The following is a 25,244-nucleotide window of genomic DNA, read 5'->3' as shown; positions in this document are numbered from 1 at the left end:
TATTTTAAAGAAAATACTTAATTTTAAACATAGCAGGACTTTACTCCTTAAGTTGTTCCAAATTTCTTTGTTCTGATTAAAACATAGAAAGATATTTGGAAATAATGCTTTTAACCAAACATTTCTTGGCAACCAATGTGAGTAACATATCTTTGTTTTGTTGAACATATAAGTAGATGTTTTTAACAATGTAAGAAAGCAAACAGTTCTGGGGCACTTTTGACTACCATTGTCCTTTTTCCTATAGATTTGAAACAACTCGAGGGTGAGTAAATGATGACCGAATTGTCCCTTTAAAGGTCACCCACCGTTAAAGGTCACAACAAATATGTAAAAACAGACACATTGTTTAAACGTTTATATGTGGTCGACATTTTTTTTTCTGTTTGAACCCTGAGGAGCTTAATAAATACAGAACAAAACATAAAAATTTTAGGGGAATTAAAAAAATCATCAATCTCTTAAAAAAAATCAACTTTGAGAACAATGAACAAATCTCACAGATAAACCTCTATGGATGTTTTTACATTCACAATATGTTTTACAGAGCATTAAAAAAAGCCAAATAAACATGTGCTATATATGCATATATGCTATACATCTAACAATTAAAACAACGCGATAAATGTAAGATGGCAAACAAAACAATACTCACGACACACTGAGAATTTAAAAGAAAGTCAAAGTACCTCACTGGACCTTCTGAATATTTGGCCTGTTCTTTTGAAAAAAGATCTTTAACTCTCTCTCCTTTGTCATGTAAAATAGTCACTTAATCTAATGTAAGATGCGGAGGAGAGAAACTTAAAAAAGTGCTGTGTGGGAGGACTGGTTCAGAGAAGATTCAGCCTAAACCAAGCCACAGAGTGTTTCTGTGAGAGGGCAGAGCATCACCACAGTCATATCAGTACTGACAATGCAGATCTTTTCCTTGCAAAACACACAAACTGAATCTTGAACAAGATATCTTTGTTCTGATTCTCAAACAAAGCCCCCCCAAAGCAAATATAAGGCCCGAAAATGTGTTCACTATGCTTAAGCAACCTTCTGTCTCTGCTTATTAGTTTCTTAAGGTAAATGATTATAAGAGAGTCCCGAAACATTATTACATAGAAGTAGCTCTCAGCACTTATAACCACAAAAACAGGGTCTAACATTACCAATGAATTATGTGGATCAGCACGGTTTCTAATATTACCAGCCAGTGACCTTTTTTGTACTCACGCTTCGCAAATAGAAAATTACTATTTTAGACCCTTCAAATACTTTACCACAAAATGTGAAAAATAGTTTCCCTCCTAGATTTCTCCCAGTGCAATAAAAGCAAAGAAATAGACGTGTGCGTGAACTAAAGATATTTTAATCAGAGCCGACTTCATAAGGGAGTACACAAGCAAGTATCTGAGTTATTTGAAATCTCTTCCTGTTTTCAAGAAACTGATTCCCCCATGTGCAACTGTTATATAGACACCCTATTTAGAGTGTCACTTCCTCTATGTCATCATCAAATGATGTAATGGCCCTGACTGCAGGCCGGCTCTCAGAGACTTGAAGAGTGCTCCTATTGTTGGGAAGAGACCCAATGTTTAGACCCATTGGTGTGTCTGTGTCCCTCCTGCGTCCACTCACTGCTCCTGAATGGAGTTGGGCTGTTATCGGGGGGCTCAGGATCTCCATATTGCTGGATGCTTCTGAAGCAGGTGGAGTTGCAGTGGACCCGAAAAGCTGCTGCATGAGATTGGATTTCCTCTCTTTGACTACACCGCCCAGATCCAACCCTCCGTCCAACCCTCGAGGTGGCTGTGGATTTGAGTTTTGATTTGTGTTGGGTGAGGCCAAACCTGTACGTGGGGCGGGTTTCCCAAAAGATGGGGCATAGCTGCCAAAGGCCAGGTCGAGATCTTCGCTAGGTCGCTGTGCTCGGATACTGGCCTCCCTTTTTCGGCTACCAAATGTGTTTGCCGTTTCTTCTGAGTCTGTGAGTTTGAAAATACCGTTCTGGTTGCGTTGCTCGGACGATCGTGGCGGAGAGCGGATACTTCCTGTGTCGTCTGAGAAGAAGTCGGAGTCCTGGCCTTGTGTCTGCATGTCAATCTCACGCATTTTAGCTAACAGCTGCTCTTTGCGTTGACGTTCCTCCTGAGCTCGTTCTTGATTGGCTGGATCTCCATCTTTTCTTGCCTGGATCTCCTGATTTCTTGCTTTAAGTTCTTCGTCTTCCGGTCCACGCTGCCTCCTGCTTTCTTCTTCCTTTCGAGATTTGGACAGATCAATCCTCCAATCCTCTTCATCTCTGTCAAGACCTGTTTCAAAAGCAATACACTGAAGTCGAAGCTATGCATTTTATTGAACATATTTAAGTATTTTTTAACGATGTATCTTGAACTAAGATGGTATTTATGATTTTATTTGTGAATTCTTGTCATAGACAAGTTTTTACCGTTTCTGAGGCCCTTTGTGTTCTTGTCATGTAAGCTGGGCTGTTGATCTAGTCTTTGTATTTGCTTCTCTTGGTCCTTTAACAGTTCTGTTTCTCTTTCCCTGTCGTGCATGTCCTTTTCCTTCTCCTTCTCTCTCGTCTGTAGCATTGCATATTCCATCTCTCTTTCCTTCTCCCTCTCTCTCCAAAATGTTTGGATCTTCCACTCCTTTGCGTCTCTTTGCTTCTGGTCTCTGCCTTGCTGATCCTGCACATATATTATAGAAAGAAAGAAAATGACACAATGGGTACAAAGAACAGACACTAATTGCTTACTTACGAATGATCAATAATACTTCATAGTGATTAGTCCACAGCGACAATCTTTGTATGATGACCACTAAATAGTATATTTTACCCTTGTCCGTGTCAACATACAGCTGCTGCTTTTATAGCGCTCATATCACGCCATCGGCTCTCTTTTTTAATACCACTTGTAAATTACAGACTTGAGTAAAATGGCATTAAAGGACTTCAGTATAAATTTTATAATGAACATAAATCTGTCTGATGATAGATGACTAGATGTCGCCACTTAAACCCAAAAAAACTAAAATACTGCTGAGGAACGGAGCAGGAGACACTTCTGGACAAGAGAGCACCTAAATATGAGAAGACATGAAGCATTATATACGTTATTATGTTCGCTGACTAACCTATAGAATACACAACATCCTTGACATCCATTACTGTAAATAAAACATGCTAAAAATAAACTAGCTTAATAAGCCTGGTCTGACAATGTGTTCTAGATACCTAATTCAGAATTATGTTCATAAACCCTCATGCATTACAATCAAACTCATCAGACAGGTGACTAGTGCTCTTCTGCTGATTAAGACATTTGGAGGTAAAGAGGTTAGTGCTTCGTGCAGCAATGCTAAATCAAAGACATGTGGAGATTCACAAGTATGTGAGTTGACTGAAAGAGTGATGATAAAAGAGAATGAGATTAAGAGAGATTGTTAATAAGATAAATCAATCTTTCAACAAGAGAAAAACAATCATAGCAATTATGACAGAGAACTAAATGAAAGAGGAAAGAAAACTCACTGAAATATCAGTAAATTTGGCTTATATCATGGCTACTTCTGCTCATGTACATGTGTTAAATGAATAACAATAAAACATCTAATTCACTTAAATACACAGTTTTTATAGTGAACTATACATGCCTTTAGATAGAGGTAATTATCGGTTTGGTCGTCAGGTGGGAGATCACCGGTAAGAGCTGGAGGAGGCGAGGGAAAATCCACCGAGGGGTTCCTACCTACAGTCTGTACAGTTTTAGTGCTTGTTGTGGTGGTTGCTTAAAAAAACACACACAAAACGACATGCCACATGTTTACAAGACATACCAAATACATCTAAATAACAAAAACAATAGAAATTGTGATTATACAAAACTGCAACCTTTTAAGCTGATTTAAACCCAGGTTCTTAGGTGCTCTCGTTGTCACAAATGTGAATGTTTAAGCAGAGTATATTGAGTTTGATTCACTGTAATTATCTATGCATTTGAAAATGTAAAGTTGGAGGTGACCCTAAAGCACTTGGGAATATTATCACCATAGGAAGATGTTTGTTATGTAGTCATTATCTGTCTGCTAGTGGTAATTATGGACTGAATGTCTAAGTTTCTAAGAAGGCCCTGGGAGGAATGTGCATAAGCATGTAACACTTGCTTTTAAAATAATGCTTTTGATGCTACATAAATAATTAAGGGACTAGAGACTTTCACTTTTCAATGAGCCATGTGTATTAAACCAGAAATCAATATACAGTCAGTAAACTACAGTGTGCATATGGGCATTCAGTTGCAAGGGAAACATCAAACAGTTCAGTTCAGGTCTTTTTAGCAGTGTCTTTGGTTACCCAGAGTTCAGTTTTAAGAGTAGCAGGAGCAAGACGAAACAGTACTCAAGTGCAATGTTGATGAGGCCACATCTGTTCGCAACCAAGTTCCGAGTAACTGTCAGTAAAGTGAACTGTAGATTCTGAAGTGAATATTAGATGCCAAAAGATGTTGTGGGCCAAACGAAGACAATTAATCCCCTTTTTCTCAAGGTCCTATCGATAGTTGAGCTGCCTGTTTAGGCCAGCATGTTGAACCCTATTTGAGTTTAAGAACCCTAGGTTCCTCAAATCAGGGAGAAAAAACAAGGCAGCTTTGGCGAGAAAGTTTCTCCATGTGATAAACACATCCTTCCTACCCATCCTACTTCTCCTTCCTTTTTTATGCTACCAGGCATCTCACCGGCTATAGCGCCCCTAGTGGCAGGATTAAATACTACATGCAAAAAAAAAGCTAATGGGACAAAATGTAACCGTAAAACTGTTACACACCCCTCCCCACAAAAGAAAAATTTCAATTAGTCCCATAAAATCTCTTTAGCTTTTCTACATGGTAAGTATCACTTTGGTTTGGGTTGTCAAGCATTACTACTTTGTAATTGACATTGTTAACCCTTTTCAAGATTTTTGCGGGACCTTGCCATTTTGGCGCTAACTTGGCTATAAAATAGTCAGCAGCACGAGATAGAGGGTGAGTGAGGATCCACACCAGATCCCCTTCTTCAAAGAATTCAGTTCTTCTACGTTTATTGTAGTATTTGCTTTGCCTCTCCTGGGCTTGGCTAGTCTTCTCCCTCACTTGGTCAAGAAGAGCTTTCTGCCTCTCAACAGTGCTGTAGGCTACATGGTCGGGGTTAATCGGCTTGCAGATTAATCTCTCAAGTGGACCTTTTAGCTTGCGTCCTAATGCGATCTCTGCCGGAGTGAGAGTTGTACTCTCTTGCCATGCCGAATTAATGGCATACCGGAATTCTGGTATCCACTTGTCCCAGTCTCTGTGATTGTCATGGACGTAAGATGATATCATAGTTTTCAAGGTCCTGTTGACTCTTTCAGTTAAATTTGTCTGGGGATGATAAGCTGTAGTGAGTTTTTGAACTACACCCCATCGTTTGCAGGTATCATTGAGTAGCTGGGCAGTGAACTGAGGCCCACGGTCAGAAACCAAGTATGCTGGAGATCCCCATCGTGTAAACATTTCTTTTGTCAGAATGTTGGATATGAGGTGAGTTTTTGCAGACCGTAGAGCAAAGAGTTCTACCCACTTGCTACAATAATCTACAAAGACTAATAAAAATGCATTGGATCGTGGGCTTCTTGGGAAAGGACCCATCAAATCCACTCCGAGCATATAGCCAGGCTCCACTACTGGGGTTGACTGCAACAATCCAGATAGCTTGGAGATCCTTGGTTTGTAGGCTTGACACGTCTTACATTGGGTACAGAAACTCCAAACATCTTTACGAATCTCGGGCCAATAAACGTTGTCGAGCAGCCTACGTAAGGTTTTCATTCTTCCACTCAATGGGTTTGAATGAGCGAATTGCAAAAACGCTTCCCTCAGTGATGCAGGTATGATTAATTGACTAGTGCTCCCTTGTTGCTTGTCAGGTACCCTGCGAAACAAGTAGTCATTCTGTACAATGTAAGCAATGCGGTTTGGATCAGTGTTAGGTTGCTTAGCTGACTCCCATAAAGACTGTAAAGAAGAATCAAGCTTTTGGGCCTTCCCAATCTCATCCCAGCTGACTGGCAAATTAGGGTCTGGTTTTGTGGGTTGACATAAGGCAATGTGGCCTACCACCTCTTGCACAGGTATTCCTCTGGATAGGGCATCAGGTACCACATTACATGATCCCTTACGGTATTTAACAATTAAGTTAAAACCTTGCAGCCTTAGGGCCCACCGGGTCAAGCGGGAGGATGGTTTAGGCTGATTAAATACCCAAGTCAGAGCCGAATGGTCTGTGAGTACTTCGAAGTTCCTTCCCTCCAAGTACTGTCTCCACTTTTCTACAGCCCACACCACAGCTAGACACTCTTTTTCTGCCGTAGAGTACGATTTTTCTGCTCCTTGTACAAGTCGCGAAGCATAGGCGATGACATGTTCTAAACCATTAAAGTCCTGCGTCAGCACAGCTCCTAATCCTATATCGCTAGCATCAGTTTGTACTTTAAAATCCTTAGTGAAGTCAGGTGGCATTAAAACTGGTGCTTGTTGGAGGGCGTTTTTAAGATCATTAAAGGCATGTTGGCATTCGACTGTCCAATCCCAAGCTGCGTCTTTAGCCTTTAGGGCATATAAAGGTGCTGCTCGCTCAGAAAAGTGAGAAATGAAACGATGGTACCAACTTGCAAGACCTACAAATCTTTGTACCTCCTTGACACTCCTGGGTACCGGGAAATCACGGACTGCTTTGACTTTAGAGGCTTCGGTACGGACTCCTTCTTCAGAAACGATATGTCCTAGGTATGTGATGGTCTTTTGCAGCATGGAACATTTTGTGAGGTTGAGGGTTAATCCTGAAGCTTCCAGCTTTGCAAAGAGTTGTTTGAGATGTTGGAAGTGGTCTTGAATACTTTTGGAATAGATCACAATGTCATCAAGATAAACAAAACAGAATTTCCCTAAATAGTCTCTCAGAACGTTGTTTATTAGCCTTTGAAAGGTTGCAGCAGCGTTTTTGAGGCCGAAAGGAAGACGAACAAATTCAAATTGATTGTTTTTGGTGACAAAGGCAGTTTTTGGTATACTGTCTTCATCCATTCCTACCTGCCAGTAACCAGACTTAAGGTCTAATGTGCTGAATACGGTCGCTCCATACAAAGACTCTAGGATATCTTGAATCTGTGGCATTGGAAATCCATCAAGAGGAGTCTTGGAATTTAATGCTCGGTAGTCAACACAGAAGCGGGTACTACCATCCTTCTTTGGCACTAGGACCACTGGTGCTGCCCAAGGGGAAACGGAAGGCCTTATAATGCCTTTGTTAAGCATATTTTCTACTTCTTCGTCTATGAACTTCTGTTTGGTGACAGAAACAGGGTAAGCTTTCTTACGCACAGGAATCTCATCGATGGTATGGATTCGGTGGCGAATTAAAGTAGTCTGTCCTAAGTTATCCGTGCATACTGTTGGCCAATCAAGCATTAGTCCTTCTAGTTGACGTCTTTGCGCTTTAGAAGCATCAGCTCGACATACTAACTCCTTTATGGTGGCTAGCGTAGTGGAAGTCATTGGCACCAAAGGCAGTGCAAGGTGCAGAAAAGTGGAGACAGTACTTGGAGGGAAGGAACTTCGAAGTACTCACAGACCATTCGGCTCTGACTTGGGTATTTAATCAGCCTAAACCATCCTCCCGCTTGACCCGGTGGGCCCTAAGGCTGCAAGGTTTTAACTTCATTGTTAAATACCGTAAGGGATCATGTAATGTGGTACCTGATGCCCTATCCAGAGGAATACCTGTGCAAGAGGTGGTAGGCCACATTGCCTTATGTCAACCCACAAAACCAGACCCTAATTTGCCAGTCAGCTGGGATGAGATTGGGAAGGCCCAAAAGCTTGATTCTTCTTTACAGTCTTTATGGGAGTCAGCTAAGCAACCTAACACTGATCCAAACCGCATTGCTTACATTGTGCAGAATGACTACTTGTTTCGCATTTTCTTGTTCATTTTCCAGATACAAATGACTGAGAGATTGAATAAGATCTCGGACAGGCTCACGTCGAGTAGTGAAAGTTGCTGAAAAATAGTCTGGGCTTAAAGGAACATCACCCTCTGTCTCTTTTTGTAAGAAGGCCATTTTGAACTTACAAACTACTTGAAGTAACCTTAACTTTAAAGACCCAAGTTGATCGTAATGCAGTGACACCTCAAAATTAGGTCACAATAAAACACATATGTAGCATGACTCATTGAAAGTAGAATTTGTGTCTCTCACCAAGATTCAATTTGTCCCTGTTTGGGCGCCATATTTTATGTAACACTTGCTTTTAAAATAATGCTTTTGATGCTACATAAATAATTAAGGGACTAGAGACTTTCACTTTTCAATGAGCCATGTGTATTAAACCAGAAATCAATATACAGTCAGTAAACTACAGTGTGCATATGGGCATTCAGTTGCAAGGGAAACATCAAACAGTTCAGTTCAGGTCTTTTTAGCAGTGTCTTTGGTTACCCAGAGTTCAGTTTTAAGAGTAGCAGGAGCAAGACGAAACAGTACTCAAGTGCAATGTTGATGAGGCCACATCTGTTCGCAACCAAGTTCCGAGTAACTGTCAGTAAAGTGAACTGTAGATTCTGAAGTGAATATTAGATGCCAAAAGATGTTGTGGGCCAAACGAAGACAATTAATCCCCTTTTTCTCAAGGTCCTATCGATAGTTGAGCTGCCTGTTTAGGCCAGCATGTTGAACCCTATTTGAGTTTAAGAACCCTAGGTTCCTCAAATCAGGGAGAAAAAACAAGGCAGCTTTGGCGAGAAAGTTTCTCCATGTGATAAACACATCCTTCCTACCCATCCTACTTCTCCTTCCTTTTTTATGCTACCAGGCATCTCACCGGCTATAGCGCCCCTAGTGGCAGGATTAAATACTACATGCAAAAAAAAAGCTAATGGGACAAAATGTAACCGTAAAACTGTTACAAGCACAACTGTGTAATGAGACCAGCCTCCGCCTATCAACACGCTGTACCTTTCCGGCTACTGGCATTATCTGCTTCTTTCTTGGAAGACGCTTTCACCATCCGGTTAGCGTAGATGTTCCTTGCATCCAGCTCCTTTTCTTTCTCCTGAAAACAGACACAACAAATGTAATATCGTATAATGGGTTAATGATTAAATACTCAAAAATGCACTTGAGTTACAGTGGTACCTTCAGTTTAGTGCAAAGTCTCTCCACTTCCTCCTGTAGTGCTTTAACTTCCTGTTGAGCATCGTGAGTTCTTCTCCTCTCATTAGTTAGGTGCCTTTGAAAGCTTCCGCTACTCAACTCCATGTTCTTTTCCAACTCCTAACATTGTCATGCAGAAACACTTATTATGTAAATATGGAATCAGACATGCATTCCAGTATCGTAAAGTTTTTGGTGCAGTACCTTCACTCTGCGTTCACTCTCTTGCAATTTGGCTTGAGCATACACTAATTTCTGGGAGAGTTCTTCCCGTTCTCCAAGATTTTGGTCATCTGCGAGTTGTTGCAGCTTCTGTACCTGATTGCGGCAGCGCTGAAGCTGAGCATCCCTCTCTCTGAGGCTGCGCTCAGCTGCTCGGTGGTTCTCCTGACTTCGTCGCAGCCTCTCGCGCAGCACGTGAGTTTCGTTGTTGTGGCGAGACAGCAGCTGCGAGATCTCGCTGTCTGTGTCGTTGTAGCGGTGCAGTGCTTTCTCCTGTCTCAGCTGCAGCTGCCGCAGCAAACGGTTCTCCCGCTGCAGCTCATCCGCATGTAGCCGCAGCTCAGACAATGCATTCTTTAGCTCGTTGATCTTAAGCAGACGTGCAGACAACATTCGCTTGGTTACCGGGTCAACATCTTTGGATGGTGCATCTTTACTCAGACTGTGGGACCGCATGCCTTTTGTTTGCTGCTGAGGATTATGGGAATGGGGTGGAGGGCGGCGTGACACACCTTTACTCACACCTATAAAAAAGGACAATATATATAGAACAAAGTACACTTTTTAATGAATGCTCATAGGGCATAGATCTTTTCCAACTCTTTTCCAAGTTTTAGTCAAACACTTCTTTTTATCGCATACAGAACGTGCCAAAAAAACCCTCACATATATATTTTAATAAAATCAACAGAAATCGAAATAATTTCACTGACGGTGATACAAAAATGAAGCAGGGTTCAATTAATTTAGAGCTTTTACTGTAAATATATCTTGTGAAATCTGCTGGTCAATGGTGGTACTGCATGACAAAAAGTTATTTAAAAAGATGTTTCAGTCTGTTTAAGGGTGATGTCATGAAAACGAGTCCTGGTCATGTTTCACCTCAAAATCTAAAGAAAATTGTGGAGGATTTATAAAGAATTGTGTAAAATTAGGAAAATGCAGCATTTTTCTGGAACACAGAATTATTTTGCATTGTGATATTTTAATGAAAAACTTTCAAGAGCACATTCTCCTATGCTTATCGATTTCCATTCACAAACCCTAATTGTACTGTATATACAATAAAACACTTTTTATTTTAAACTATGTGTCCTTAAAATAACAAAGCATGGTTCTAAATGGTCCTTAATATATGTATAATAATCATCATAATATATGAAAATGTTTCATACATATAACAATTATTCATTTTTAATTTTTGGGCGAAAAATGACCCAACATTTTATTAACATTGGAAAGACTGAATTAACAAGAATGACTATGTATGGGTTGGTAAGAACACAATGCCTGCCATCATTTACATATTGGGCTTGAATCTCAGCAATCAGAGTCTGAAGAAACATGATCAGCCATAAACAGGTAAAAATTCACAGGGAAATTAGTATGCTGATGGCCATTATCACCATGATAATTATTTAATTGGGAGGGTTAGAAAAGTGACTGATTTCATGTGCTTCAGAAGACACATGCCAACTGTTTGACCTTCTAGATTGCTGATGAATGTGTGATGATGCGGACTTACAAGTACAATGTTATAACAAGGGAGCAAATGAGAGGTAAACAAGGCACCTCAACAATATGATGCATTTGTATGGTATTAATAGGTTTCTTACAAGCACACAATCATATCCATGTATTGCACATAATAATATGGTGTTATATATAAATGTGTGTGTGTACCTGCTCGATGTAAGGGGCTGCTGGACACACGTCTAGATCTTCCTCTTCTATGTGGTGATGGAGATAAGGACCGTGGTGAGAGAGAGTTGTCAGAGTGCGAGACATTTTCATAATCATTATCAGAGTAGAAAGAGGCACTGCTGCGCTCTCCATCCGAACATTGATCCCGATCTGGATCTCGCATTCTGGTCCGTGCTCGATCCCCAGACGAGCCCTCTATGTCCTTCCGGTTTTTCTCCCGTTTCCCAGATTGCGGAGACGATTTGGAGACCTTCCCATCACTACGATTGGACAATCGGCTGTGCTTTGATTCCTGGTTATCCTCATGTAACTCCATGTGTTCTGTCTACAACGATGGAAACAAAACGTTGGCTCGAGACAGGACAGAATGTGCCACTGATAAAGGTGGTTCTCCAACAATTAATAAGCAGCACACATACATGCAAACACACACATAGGAAAATAGGCAGTCTCAATGACAGGCTATGTGTGTAAATTAGATCTGGAAAAGCTCTGTGGTTGAGATGTAATTCAGTAGGATGTAATGGAACCAAACTGCATGAATTAAAAAATGTGTGTGTGTGTGGGCTGCTGAAGAGCTTTACAATAAATATTCACTCATGCCATCTTTGAGGCCGAAAATTTGCATCACTATCATTTTTGTGGCACTACAGTTACGACGGAATAACATCATTATTTGAGCTAATACTGAGGTTTGGGATGCAATGTCCAAACAGGCGAACTCAAACATATTCACAGATACTGTCACTGCACTCGGCCATTAAATGAGGAACATTATCTATATTTCAGCATGGATGAGCAATTTACAATCACAAGCCATTGAGATATAGCATCGTGCAAAATAAGACAATGTTTCATAATTTATATTAAACGTAGATTGTATTTGGCAGAGGTAAGGGCACATACAGTATAATACTATTTGCATATAAAGTTCAGTTGTGGATTAAGGAGTCCCTAAGTGTCAATACGAATAAAAAATGGCAATACAACTGTACTGCCAGACACAAAATTGCTACATAAGAGTGTTTTCTTTAAATATAATAAGCAAGATTTATCATAGTTTTGTAAGGCCAATGACAAGTCCCTCTTCTTTCAGTCCTTAAATCTACACAATCGTGATAACCTCTCTGGTTCTACATCACCATGGAGATTCAGTCTGTCCTTTGTAAGCTGACAATAATATCATTCACTCCTTAATGGTATGCTAAACACATTCAATTACTGCCTCACCTTTCTCCTCACTCTTTGGGTAAAATGCCTATTTTGGTATCCACGGAGATGTCTCAATCAAGTCTCCAGTTTCAAGAATTAAATAAATGAATGTTATACCAATAGCACTAAGAAAGTGAAAGAAGCTGAGGTGTGTAGACATTTAAAAAATAAAAATTACATGATGGATACATTGAGTTTGATAAGAATCTTACAGAATATATACAAATCTAAACTGACACAAGTAGGCTACTGTTAAATTAGTCTTTACTCAAACTGCTAATTGGATAACTGGGGGAATTCGATGTTTGTACAACAAAGATAAAATATTTAAGCATATAAAACATCTGATATGACGTCATCATACAATATAACACGACTCTTTAGATCACAGTTCTATTAGGTAATGTACATCGAGGACAAAACAATAGCAAAAGATAGCAGGCATTTAAATGAAATAAACCAAATGACAGCAACATTTTAAACTTCTAACAAATGTGGGCTACAACAGCATTCTGCACTGAAACCATCTGCACCTGACAGGACAAGAACAACTGCACGCATTGGTACCCATTAAAAAGCAACAGTTGCCAGTCCCTTCTGGTTTCCAATATTGTGACAAGCCACAGCACAACAAGACCTATTTCAGCCTAAAAATATGAAACATGAAAAATGGAAACTGTTGTTGACAAATCATAACAAATGATCGTCATGTAAGCACAATAAATGCTGCTGTCCGGTTTGTAAATATACAAAACTTGGAATTAGTTAACATGTCTTCATTTAGAACAAAACAATTTCAAGGCATCTTGATGAATACTAGTACTTTATACACATCTTTGTCGATATTTGCCATGATACTGTACATGTCACAGTAAACAACAAACATCTTGGAAAGAACAAAATGTACAAGCTGCCGTTTCTTCTTTACCAATTTACCCGGTTGCTGCGGTTACTTTGTATGCTATCGAGTGACAATACAAATCCACAAACAAAAACGGCTCAACGACACGTCTCGAGTGAGATTATTTTCAGAAGTACTTACTAGATTCTTCTAACCTTCCGTCTCCATATCTTATCTTGTTTCTTGAGGCGGTAGACAACGGTGTTTTTCGATTAACGGCTCACAAACTCGCTAGCTAGCTAACGTACATGACTGACTGGGATTATGTCGTGCAACCAGGACAAGGCTCAAATGTACAGACGGGAATGCTTTTTCAAATATTAATTCGATGGTTTAGTTGTCTGTCTTATAATAAAGCGAAATCTGACGTCGGTTTGGGCGGAGATGGAGGTTTTTCTGAAGAATATGTGTTACTGGAGGAGTTGGTGAAATATCCGAATCTTCGCCTCGCCTTCTGCTCGCGGTGTCATAGTGACGCTTCGCCATGGCAACGTGCGCCGCCCCAGGCTTTACCAGCACTTGTTGAGCTCGGCTGATACACTTGTCAGATTTATAATGATATGAGAAAATGAGTAATTGTTTTACATTTCTATACTTATATTATGCTGTAGAATTTGTATTTTACTCGAGTCAAAATCACCTGAATGCTTACTGTGAATACACAAGCAAAATCAGGTCAGCACGATTTAAAGGTAGGCCTATAGTAACCCCAAAATTAAAAGTTGTCATAATCAATTCTTCTTCAAAAAGTGTATATGACTCATTCTTCCTCGAAACACAAACGAAAACATTAAGACAAATATATTGTATCCAAAAAATGAAAATCAGCGTGTCCAATGTTGTCCAAGCATTTTTCTGATTTTACAACATTTCAAAGAGAGAGATTACAATTTTACTATACAGCCGTATAATGACAATAAAAACATTCTGTTCTATTTCAACATTTATTAGCATTTATTTTAAATGTATTGTAAATAAAAACATTTTCTCAACCCAAAAAATAATCAGTGAAGTGACAATAAGTAACCACAGTTTTTGACCTTAACAATATAGAACTTCAGGCATCGCCTTACCGGTATATTGGGTTAGTTAAATAGTCTATCTGGTATGTTCTATAACATATGATAAAAAACACATTAAGAAAAATTTAGAAAACAACGAGAAAACAGGCTAATCTTACAAAATGTCATGATACTTGTTAATCTAAAAATTGCTTTTCCAGACAAGGAAATTAATTTCTTGAGAGTGACCTGAGGATAAAATCAACAAATTTTGTATAACAAGAACATTTTCACTATCTGTGAGCTTAAAAATCTACATGCAGCTGTTTCTGATGTAGGCTACATCTCAAGTATAATCATGTGCTTCCTTTATATTTTGCATGAAACCCCACAAAGCACATTGACCGAGCGGTCAAAACTGTTACATAACTGTATAACTGATACAACTACATTTCCCATGATTCAAGTTGAGCTGGAGCTAAACGATAAGCGCTGTGAGTTTCTCGCGCAGATAAGTGCACTGATGGAGCGAGCGCGGCTTTATTATAGAACACAAGGAGCGCGCACTCACTTTAATTTCAAAGGGTGACGTAGACGTCACCTCAGGTCCAAAGGAGAGCGCAACATTTGCCAGCTTTAGCCCTTCTCGAAAGGCAAGTGAGGATTATAATGGTCATCAGAGTCTATGTCGCGTCCTCGTCCGGCTCTGTCGCGGTGAGTAAAGGTACTTATGATTTTAACACCACGCAGTTTTGTTCGTAGTTAAACTGAAGTCATATAGGAATGATGCATTGACCGTTAATATTTATTGCGGGAGAAGGTCTTGGCACGCAATTCAATATAAGCCCCACTATTCTTTATAGGATATGTTTATTTGAGTGTGTCTATTGTGGGAAGATAAATACGAATTAACTTTGCTTAGCCTTTATGCGTTCTTACAATGCCAGGCTTGTTCGTATATGCATTTAACCAATAACAATACTTTATTATTTTCAAGCAATATCCGTGCATAATAGGCTATTCCGTGAAATTTAGACGAAATTATGATATTATTAACCACCTAAAATACATAAATTATATAACCAAAGTCACTCAAATAAAAGATCATTCAATCTAAATATTCACCATTATTTTTTTACCTTATACCTTTTATCTGATGATTATCTGATAATGTGGTTTGTGGTTTATATAATCCAAAGATGTTGTCTTGATGCCAGAGGTTGAACAAAGTGCATGTTTACAACAAACCCATCAGCTCATGGTTATGCAGTCTCCTGGGAAAGCCAGAAATGTCCTGATCCATTCAGATCAGAGATGTTTCGGGATTATATCTCAGCCTTTAAATGGTCAGGTGACATTGATTTTTAGATCTTTAAATGAGGGGATCAGAGACTCAGCGAGCGAGCAAAAGGAGTGGCGGTTGTGTTTATTTTCTCTAGTGTTTAATGTCATTCCGCCTGTGCCTTTGGTAGCTGACATGTGTGTGTGTGTTTGGACAGTGACTCACTGTGTGTTTTACAGTTCTGATACGGAGATAAGGTGTGTGTTTTACTTTCCCTGCTCTACCCTATTAGTAAAAGAATGATGTAATAGTTTAAATGAGTACCACCTAATTTCTACAAAACCCAGACTTGTTTACCCAAAAAGGCTATTTTTAAAACTCCTGCTGTATTATAAGTAGACGTCCTGGTTATTTCCTTCTGTGTGGATGGCAGACAAGCAGGTCATTAGGAATGAAAGTTGAAAATATGTCACTTCTGTAACATGGCAGATCCGTGTGTGTTTGTGCATGCTACATATGTGTTTGTTATACGTAAATTATGTTTTTTGTGTGTCATGAGCAGTCGAGAGAGTGCTGTATTTAAAGTAGATCTGTTATCTGTGCTGTGCAGTTCAATGACAAAGCAGATTTTCGGATCTTATTAATGTAAGTGAGAGTTACCCACAATCCATCAAGTCGTCAGTAACAGGCACACAAATGCGCTCTGTTTCACATTAACTTTGAAAAGCTTTGGTCAGAGTGGGATTATAAAGGTTTTACCCGGACTAACCTTTTCCACTCATTAAACTAATTCACCTCCCACTGCTTTATGATAATACATGTGTACAGTGGACAGAAAGAGAACACAGAGAGTGCTTTCCTGTCAGTTAAGGTCAGGAAAGAGAGGGTAATATATACATTTCAGTGCTAAGAAAGTTGGATTGGTTAGAAGGCATTGTGAACAATCAGAAAAAAGCAGATGGCCCCTGAGATATGTTCATTTATTTGTTTAGTCAATAATCTATTTTTTGTATATTTATTTAAACACAGTATTTTATAAAAAAAGGTCTTAAATTAGAGCATTAATATTTGTTTAATATGTATTTGTTTATTTAAAACAATAACTACAATAAATATAGCTGCAAGCTGCCATTACGGGTCAGGCCCAACAATGGCCGAATGGGAAATATTTTGAACATTTGAATGTCAGATGATCAGATTTTGAAAACCAAGATTAAAAACACGGGGAAATGCACTTAGAACAGCACTTGAGCCCTAATAAAGTAAAATGCATATTCTTTTGTCTGGGCATATATTACTCAATCCAGTTTGACCCATTTAGGTCAGACTGGTGGAGCGAACATGATAGATGGACATTATGCCATTCACAGAGTAATCAGCCAGTCGGTCTGGGCAAAGTTCTTGATAGTAAAGCAGCATACCAATTTTAATCATGTTCAAATTCCACTGCCTAACAAGTTTAAGCAGACATTCAGAAGTAAACTTCTTATAATGAATCGTATAGACAGAGAATGACAAAGTACTCAGTATTATGTTTTGAGGAAGAGACAAAGGCTGCATTGTTAAGCTGTCCAGGGATCAACACAATGCTAAAACAGCTATTGTCCCCCTCAGTGTTTATCTGAACAGGAGTTTTATAGAGCTTTTAAGGCAAAGCATACGCTTAGTAAAGAATTGCGTTTTAGCCATACATTCAGTCTTTTTTTGTGGGGTGGGGGTTAGTCTCGCAATATACAATTTATGCCAAATACACAATATATTTGATCATAATATGCATAACTGTGTACTATCTATTAAAAACAGGCTTACATAAAAGAACAGGCTTCTTTTACTGTATTTTGGATCAAATCAATGCAGGCTTGATGAACAGAAATGACTTTTGAACAGTAGTGTACGTCCAACAGAATAATTCTAGAATTATTTACCAATGTAGTATTTACTACTTTCCCTAAAAACAACTAGATAATTGACAATATGTGATAATAATGTTGGTTCCAGAATACTTGTTTAAATGCAAGAAACTGGTTTATTAGATATTAAAAATATACATTGTGACAAGACCGGCTGTCAGTCTGTGTTAGTGTTGTGGGGATTTTTCAACGATTTCAGTGCAGTTTACATAGTTACATCCAATAGGTGGCGGCAAGGTACAGTTAGGAGTGAGTCTGTCAACAGACTTTTTGACCACTTCAGTCCAAAAGTCAGCTTTATTCAGGAACTAACTATGGCTATCAATATGTCAATCTTCAAGAGTGAATTCCACATTTATATGCCAAAGTAATTCCCGTTGGTCTTAGCAGCATGTAAAACAAGTTTCATACATTTCTGAACAGATTATATCTAGCACAGAAACCGCACAACGAGCACTCCCTTTATAATTACTACAAAGCTGTCGCTCATCTTCATCGAGATCTCTAGCACCCCAGAACCAGGCCTAATAATAATTTATGCAAGGAATACAAAAGCCTCGACAAGAAGTTGATAAATAATAGTAGAAACATATAGAGAGAGAGAAAATTACCCCTCAAAAAAGTAGAGGCTTCCTCTTTCTGACTGCGATTGGAGGTTTATTATTCTCCATTTTTTAGCTGCAGTTAGCGTCGCCAAACAAGCAGTCAAGTCAACGATATCCTGCGCTTAGCGGCCTATAGACATGGGGCGGGGTGCTTAAAATGTAAAGAGACATGACAACTAGCCCATAAACAAATTATATAAATTACTGTAAATAATCACAATGAATTTAATCACATTTGTTATTATCATTTTGACTCAAATAAAAATATCTGAGGGACCCCCAAGTCTATTTTTTACTTTTTATGGGGGATACCTAATGCCTTATGGGGGTCCCGGATCCCCCAGCCCCCCTTCAATTCGAGCACTGGATTTACGCATTACTGCTTTGCTTAATACATGCACACAGGTGTGTGTCTGTGTGTGTTTATATTCACCACAGTGACGGAAAAGCTGAACAGCTCTGCGGGCATCACCCAGCAACATAACCAGCAACATCAGCAAAGTGTGAGAGAGAGAGAGGTAATCTAAAATAGGATTTGTTTTGTAGTCAATCTGTTCTTTTCCACAATGTGGATAAATATCCATATACAGTCACTCAAAAACAGAAATAGCTCATTCAAGGTAATACAAACATACACTTCTGAAGACATAGTTATGTATATTATATTGCATGTCTGCCAATTCATTCTCAATAAATAACACATTGGATCTTTATGTATCAATCATGGAGTCTGTTGAGGGATATTGTGTGGATATACAGTGCTCTACCTTTAGCTAATGGATAACATATGGCTAATCCATTATTTGAAGTGTTTGTATACATGCAGTCTTGGCTTCAGGGTGGACATTTTGTTTTGGTGGATTATCCTAAAACATTTTATTCTGTTTCTTCTGGCGTAGGCATGTAGGTCCAGTAAAGGAGAGTTTAATGAAATCAACTTCTTTACATGCAGTAAATCAGTTTATGCTTGAAAATAATCGGCTTTGCCGAGTTTTTAAACAAGGCACAAAGGCAGTACATCAGCTGTGCATATTGTGATTATCTGTTTGGGCTGAAATATGTTGTCATTTTTAAGGTGTGCCTAAAGCCTCATTCCATTCGTTTTCTCATGAATCCCTGTTTGACGATCTATATTCTACACCCACGTCTGGCTAATGGGAAACAAAGAGCGCTTGCCATCTGTCTGCAGTATGGACATGAACACATATGAAAACATACTTATAAATATTGAACCATTCCCAAATTCTGATCTGTGAGTAACCTTATACTAGCTACTGGAAATGATGTAAGTGTCGAAGAACTGCATTTGTGATTTCTCAGGTAAAGAAGCATCAACAGGCTGTCGTGGGCTTTCTAGAGGCCAATCGGATCAACTTTGAAGAGGTTGATATCACCATGCTTGAGGATCAGAGGCTGTGGATGTACCAGAACATTCCTCAAAAGAAACACCCTGAAAAGGGCAATCCCCTGCCTCCCCAGATCTTCAATGGAGATGACTACTGTGGTGTAAGTCTGCAATATCATTATTATATTAGCAAGAAATGCTTAAAGGTACAGTTCACCAAAATTAAAATGCTATCCCCATTTAGTCACCCTCAAGTTATTCCAAACCGCCAAAGACTTCTTAGTTCTGTTGAACACAAAGGAAGGTATTTGGAAAAAGCAATTATTAGTTCTGGGACATCATTGACTACCATAGTAGAAAAAAAGATAGTATTTTTTTGTTTTCTTGAACACAAAATTGTATAATTTTAAGAATTAAGGAAAGAAACCGTTCTGGGGCACCTTAGACCACCAACCTACATTGGGCCAACCTGTATTTATTATTGTACATGTCAGTTATTATTGAATGATTATGAAATATTATTGTAAGACTTTTTTGCTTGTAAGGTAGTATATCAAGGGTTCATTTATAGTTGTAGTGTACAGTAATATGTCAGTGTGACCCTAGCACACACACAAACCTGATGAGTCCAAACCTGGGGTCAGTTGTGGCCTAATGGTTAGAGCGTTGGGCTTGTGATCAGAAGGTTGCCGGTTCTAATCTCAGTGCCAGCAGGTCATGACTGAAGGGACCTTGAGCAAGGCACCTAACCCCTGATTGCTCTGCAGTAATGTGTCACTGTAAAAAACTACTTGTAAGTCGCTTTGGATAAAAGCGTCTGCCAAATGAATAAATGTAAAATGTAAATGTAAATGAGTCCGTCTCATACACCATGCGTTATGATTTGAATTGGAATGGAAGAAGCACTCGCTGTGATTTGTTTGTGTGAGGTTGTAAATGACTCATGGCAGTAATGCTGGGATTTACCGAGTGCCCGACTGATCTAATCTCACGGTAATCCTAGATACTCATAAACCCCACCCCAAAATCTCTCTTAACCAATCAGAACTGGTCCTCTAGAACATGTCAGAATGATTAACTATCTGACACTAATGGTGAGCAAGGCACATTTAACACATCTACGAGGAAATGTGCCTTTTACATCCTTTCAATATGACATGTTGTAATAAATGTGAACACATGTACAGATGTACTTAATATTTTTTCCAGGCTCTGATTTCATTTTGTTACTTTGCAGGACTATGAAGATTTCTTCCAGTCTAAAGAGACCAATACAGTGTCCTCATTTCTTAGACTGAGCTCTCAGCCCTCTGTGAAGGTACAGTTACAAGCACAAGCAGGCACAAATCCTTTCCACCTAAAACATTTTTCATATGAGATGTTAGAAATATATACTGTATATGGGTTTTACACTTAAAACACATGCATGCTGGTTTTAGATTATAGAAAACTGATATGGTTGTGAAATGATGATTAAAGTTTAATGCAATGTAATTCTATTCTCTATAGGACTATGAATCCTAGATTGATGTTTCTTGTACTGAACTACTTTGGTATTCTGTGATTCATCTTCTGTGATGTAATGCAGTTCCTCTGGTTTGGAGCCCTTACTGCCAATGCTTTTGCCAAACACACCTCTGGTCCAGCTTTTCCTTGGAAATGTCTACCCTTATAAACATAAACGTGCAGGTTACAGATGTTTCCTAAGGACCCAGTTAATTATTTATACATGTTTTTGTTGTTGTTTTACTTGTCGCACATATGTTGCATGAAAAGCCTGATGTACAATTCATAACACAATGAAGGAAGTGAACTCAATGTATTCGTGTGCACGAGCATCTAGTTATTTTCCAAACCTACGTAAAGCATTTGTTGAATTGTGTGTTTTTGTGTATTGTAAATTGTGTTTGTGTGATGTTCTATAATAAGGAGCTCAAATAGACAGCACAAAGGAGATATATAGAAGCATTGTCCTTTCCTGAAACTTTGATGTTATTTTAAAAGAAATGAGTTCAGATCAGAAGCCAATTCTCTCCCTTAAAAAATAGAATCCTAACTTACTTTAAGATCTGCTCAGTGTTTTCTCTGTTAATACTGACTTTTCATTGCTTTGGTTCATGATTTCAAACCGGTTATGCTACATAATTTGAGCTTTAGTTCTAGCAAAAGTCACCAGCCTTTTTCTGGGAAACAAAAATACAAAGAACAAAGAAAAATATATGTTTTCCTTGTGAAGCTCTGTTAACTTGTTTCATTTCTTCTCAGGATATGTTAATATTTGGCATGTAGCACATTGCACACGGTGATGCCTTAACTCCAAGCAATTTATATCCTTGCACTTATATCCTGCATCACTGTGGAAAAGAATTGGTTTACACTGAAAGTTTTTTATGCTTTATGTTTACACACAATCATCTTTCTATTTTATGCTGTTTTTTTCTACAATTCAATATGATAATGACTTGTTTAACACCTCCCATGCATTCATTAAATGATTTCACATTAATGAGCACTGTATTTATGCTCTTTCTCTCTGTCTCACACACATGCACACTTCACATACATCATTTTGTTTAATGCAACATGAACTGTTAAATTGAATCATTCCTTTTTAATACAATATTTAACTAGCATAAGTGTACATATCAAGTTATTTTTTATTTCACAATGTAAATGAACAAATACAAATAAATCTATTTGTGATAATGTACATTCATTTGCTTCTTGCTTATGATGTTTCTCGAACAGTGTGTTGCACGCATTCATGTATTTTAGTAGTGGATGAAATCACTCAATACTTTGCATGTTGTTTATCAGCTAGTGTAGCAAGATTGACATCGTGGGAAAATGTTGGTCTATAAATAGATACGGATGCTTTCTGCCAATGATTTTAATACAGATAAAGAGGGAGGATGCAGTTTACAAATAACATGAATAAATGCATTTATTTGAACATTTCTTTGTAGAACATATTTGTATACATGACTAACTTGTGAAGGTGTTTAAAATAAATACTACTGCACCCTAGTGGCCTGGTAAATACTTTTTTAACCATCTTTACATGTCATCCAATCCCCAGTGATATGTCCTCATTGCTCATGCCTGAACCTGTTATATTACTTGCATTCATCTGTTTGTGATAATTTTTTTATCCTATTTAATTTACAATCTTAATTTATTTAACAGTGCAAAATATATATTTTCGTGGCATTCAAAACGTTCCCAAAATACAAGCATTCAGGAACTGAGGAGTTGCAGTCCACACTCAGAGTTTGAAAAATTTATCTGGCTTCCCGTCCTCAATTGCTTCAAAAAACATGGGATAGTCCTATAAAAATAAACCAGGATTAAAAACAAAACATACTGCTGAATATACAGTGCTTTATAAGTAGTTTCCTCTAAGAAAAATACATATACTTTGAAGAATAATGTAATTGCGGTGCTGATTTAAAGAGTTTCTCAAACTAATCTGTGATAACTTGCTCACTTGTAAGAGGGTGTGTGCTGTTCTGAGCACCAGACAAGAACCTCATGATGTTCTCAAGGAGGCAGACAATCATACTAAGTAGCCAATGAGATATGTGCACAGGTGTGTGTACTTGTGAGGGCAAAAGGTTTTCGACATAAAAAAATATCAAATACTGTTTTAAACACTGGTCAAAATTGGCGTTAAATCTTAAAACGCCAGGGAGGTAAGACATTTTGTAAAATGAAATGCCCTCAATATTTCTGTATATGTAAAGTATATGTTTAGTGTAAATTCAATGTAACTCTGTTTCACTTTGTGAAAACTGACAGCAGAAAGTGTATAGCTAATGATTAACCAGTATTACAAGCACTGAAAGGTGCTGTCTTCATAGGGAATGTTTTAAAGGGTGTGTTGAAATACAGAAGTAACTTAACAAGACCAACTGGTCTCCTGTGCTTATGTATGTTTACATTTCAAACGTTATTTGTACAACACAATTAATAGCATTACCACACACTGCAAATATCACACCCTTTCTAATGGAACCACATTGCCTTTTTAAGATGTACAGTGGCCCAACACAAGTGTTGCAAAAACCAACACACTGCACTGACTTTTCAAATGACTGCCTTGAACCTTGTGAATAACCCACAATGGGGAATTGTAACAGGTTCATTATAACAAAAGGTCTACTGGTGTAATTAACACTAATGATAAACTTGGTAACATTATTTGTTTTATATGTCTTTTTTTCTATATTTGTATATACATCCCTACCTGCACTCATGTCTACAGCTGGTCGAACAGACATCATTCAGAGAGTGTATGTATGACACTCACCCCACAGTATTTGTCCCCATTAAAGACCTGAGGTGGCATTGCTGACGGGTTTCCCACTTTCTTTCTCATCTCCTCTTTCGTTTCTTGGCTCTGTGTGATGTCCAAAGCAAAGTACTTAATTTTCTTTGCATCCAGGAACTGGAAAATCTCAGTCTGGTGTTGCTTCACCTTGAGCAAGAGATTAATAAATGAACCGTTAGAAATGTGCATTAATGTGGTTTATTTAGAATGCTTTCTCCACTTCTTTTTTACCTAAATACACTAACAAGTGTTCTTCTGTGCTGGATTTTTCAATTCTAAAGACACCTTAAAACACTTGTTTTACATGAGAAGACATTTGATTTATTTTAGGCTCACCACTGTCTAACGGATGCAACAATAAAGCAGCAATAGTAACAAAACCCAAACAAACAGCATTCAGCCACTCCGTTTCAAGTCAAGAAAATGCATTAAAACAATAAACAGTCACACACCTCTCTAGAACCGCTAACACTGCTGAAGTAAACTGTGACGGACATCTTCTGAAATCCTGGTTTGATGTGATAAGTGGTGAAGAAAATAACTGTATCTAGGCTTTATAAAGTCTGTCTGGATGTTTAATTCAACAGCACGCTCTGCCAACTCGAAGACCAGGTAAGCATGTTTTGACATAGTTCAGCAATAGCTCCACCTTCTAGTCAGTATGAGCACACAACATATCACTGCACAAGCATCAGTGTGGCATGCCTACGCTTGCCTAGGGGAAATATGCTTTCGTTAATGCTCGGTCTAGGGGTGTTGCAATATACATACCTGTACTGACAATTATTGTGGTATCTTTTAACAAAGCATTGATATCATGGAAATACTACATATGGTATTGTACAATGTAAGTAATCAAGTGCCAGTATCTGGATGACACTCCAACATACAGACGCGCCCGAATGTGTCACATCAACTCGGTTCACAGACGAAAAAAATCAAGCTTTCAAAGAAGTGAACACCATACAGTGAAACATGGAGGAGGCTCGGTAATATTTGTGGCTGCTTTGCTGCATCTGGCACAGGGTGCCTTGAATCTGTGCAGGGCACAATGAAATCTCAAGACTATCAAGGCATTCTGGAGCAAACATACTGTCCAAAAAGTCAGATTTCTATTAAATATGTAATAAACAATGGTGGATGCAAATTACTTTTGTCAGTTTCATGTTATCTTAGAGAAAATTGTGCATTTTTTTGTGGAGGGCTACAAACAAATCTGAGGACGTCTGTAGTAGGTGTCTTACTATACTTATTTTAAGCGTGAGAACACAAAATGATCAAAATAAGAGATGAAGAGATAGATCTTTTTTTTTATAAAAATTTCTAATTTAAATAAATATCATGATAATATTATCACACATTATTTAGTGCACTATAATCATGTAGTGAAAATCTGACAATTGTGACCCTAGTTCAGTCATAGTGCAGACAAACTTATTTGAAATTCTTTGTAAACAAGAAACCGTTTTTTACGCATTTTGTAAAAATAACAATAACAATAAT

At 38.3% G+C, this 25,244-nt stretch overlaps 3 protein-coding genes across 4 annotated transcripts; 1 reads left to right on the top strand and 2 right to left on the bottom strand.

Annotated features, from left to right (window-relative positions):
* Positions 1-1,338: 1,338 nt before the first annotated feature.
* lca5 (lebercilin LCA5) lies at positions 1,339-13,754 on the bottom strand. Its single transcript, XM_079478486.1, has 8 exons — positions 13,410-13,754; positions 11,135-11,480; positions 9,434-9,975; positions 9,212-9,349; positions 9,032-9,128; positions 3,655-3,788; positions 2,441-2,687; positions 1,339-2,303 (listed from the first exon to the last, which is right to left on the bottom strand). Exons 2-8 carry the CDS (start codon positions 11,469-11,471, stop codon positions 1,477-1,479), a joined length of 2,322 nt encoding a protein of 773 aa, XP_079334612.1. The 5' UTR covers positions 11,472-11,480; positions 13,410-13,754; the 3' UTR covers positions 1,339-1,476.
* Positions 13,755-14,722: 968 nt separating this feature from the next.
* Positions 14,723-21,928, top strand: sh3bgrl2 (SH3 domain binding glutamate-rich protein like 2). 2 transcript variants are annotated; one of them, XM_079478484.1, is made up of 4 exons: positions 14,723-14,983; positions 19,387-19,572; positions 20,649-20,729; positions 20,921-21,928. In XM_079478484.1, the coding sequence occupies exons 1-4, from the start codon at positions 14,939-14,941 to the stop codon at positions 20,933-20,935; spliced, it is 327 nt and encodes a 108-aa protein (XP_079334610.1). In that variant the 5' UTR covers positions 14,723-14,938; the 3' UTR covers positions 20,936-21,928. The 2 variants fall into 2 exon arrangements, with proteins under 2 accessions (XP_079334610.1, XP_079334609.1); XM_079478483.1 differs by having other exon boundaries at positions 14,822-14,983; positions 19,365-19,572.
* Positions 21,804-24,423, bottom strand: LOC306906819 (SH3 domain-binding glutamic acid-rich-like protein 3). The gene is made up of 3 exons (XM_079478485.1): positions 24,194-24,423; positions 23,721-23,888; positions 21,804-22,739 (listed from the first exon to the last, which is right to left on the bottom strand). Exons 1-3 carry the CDS (start codon positions 24,236-24,238, stop codon positions 22,677-22,679), a joined length of 276 nt encoding a protein of 91 aa, XP_079334611.1. The 5' UTR covers positions 24,239-24,423; the 3' UTR covers positions 21,804-22,676.
* Positions 24,424-25,244: the final 821 nt, after the last annotated feature.

The sequence above is a fragment of the Barbatula barbatula genome, assembly GCF_947034865.1.
Source record: "Barbatula barbatula genome assembly, chromosome: 17".
Classification (NCBI taxonomy): domain Eukaryota; kingdom Metazoa; phylum Chordata; class Actinopteri; order Cypriniformes; family Nemacheilidae; genus Barbatula; species Barbatula barbatula.
Note: the sequence above shows the minus strand (reverse complement) of the source record. Positions and strands in the feature narration are given on the sequence as shown.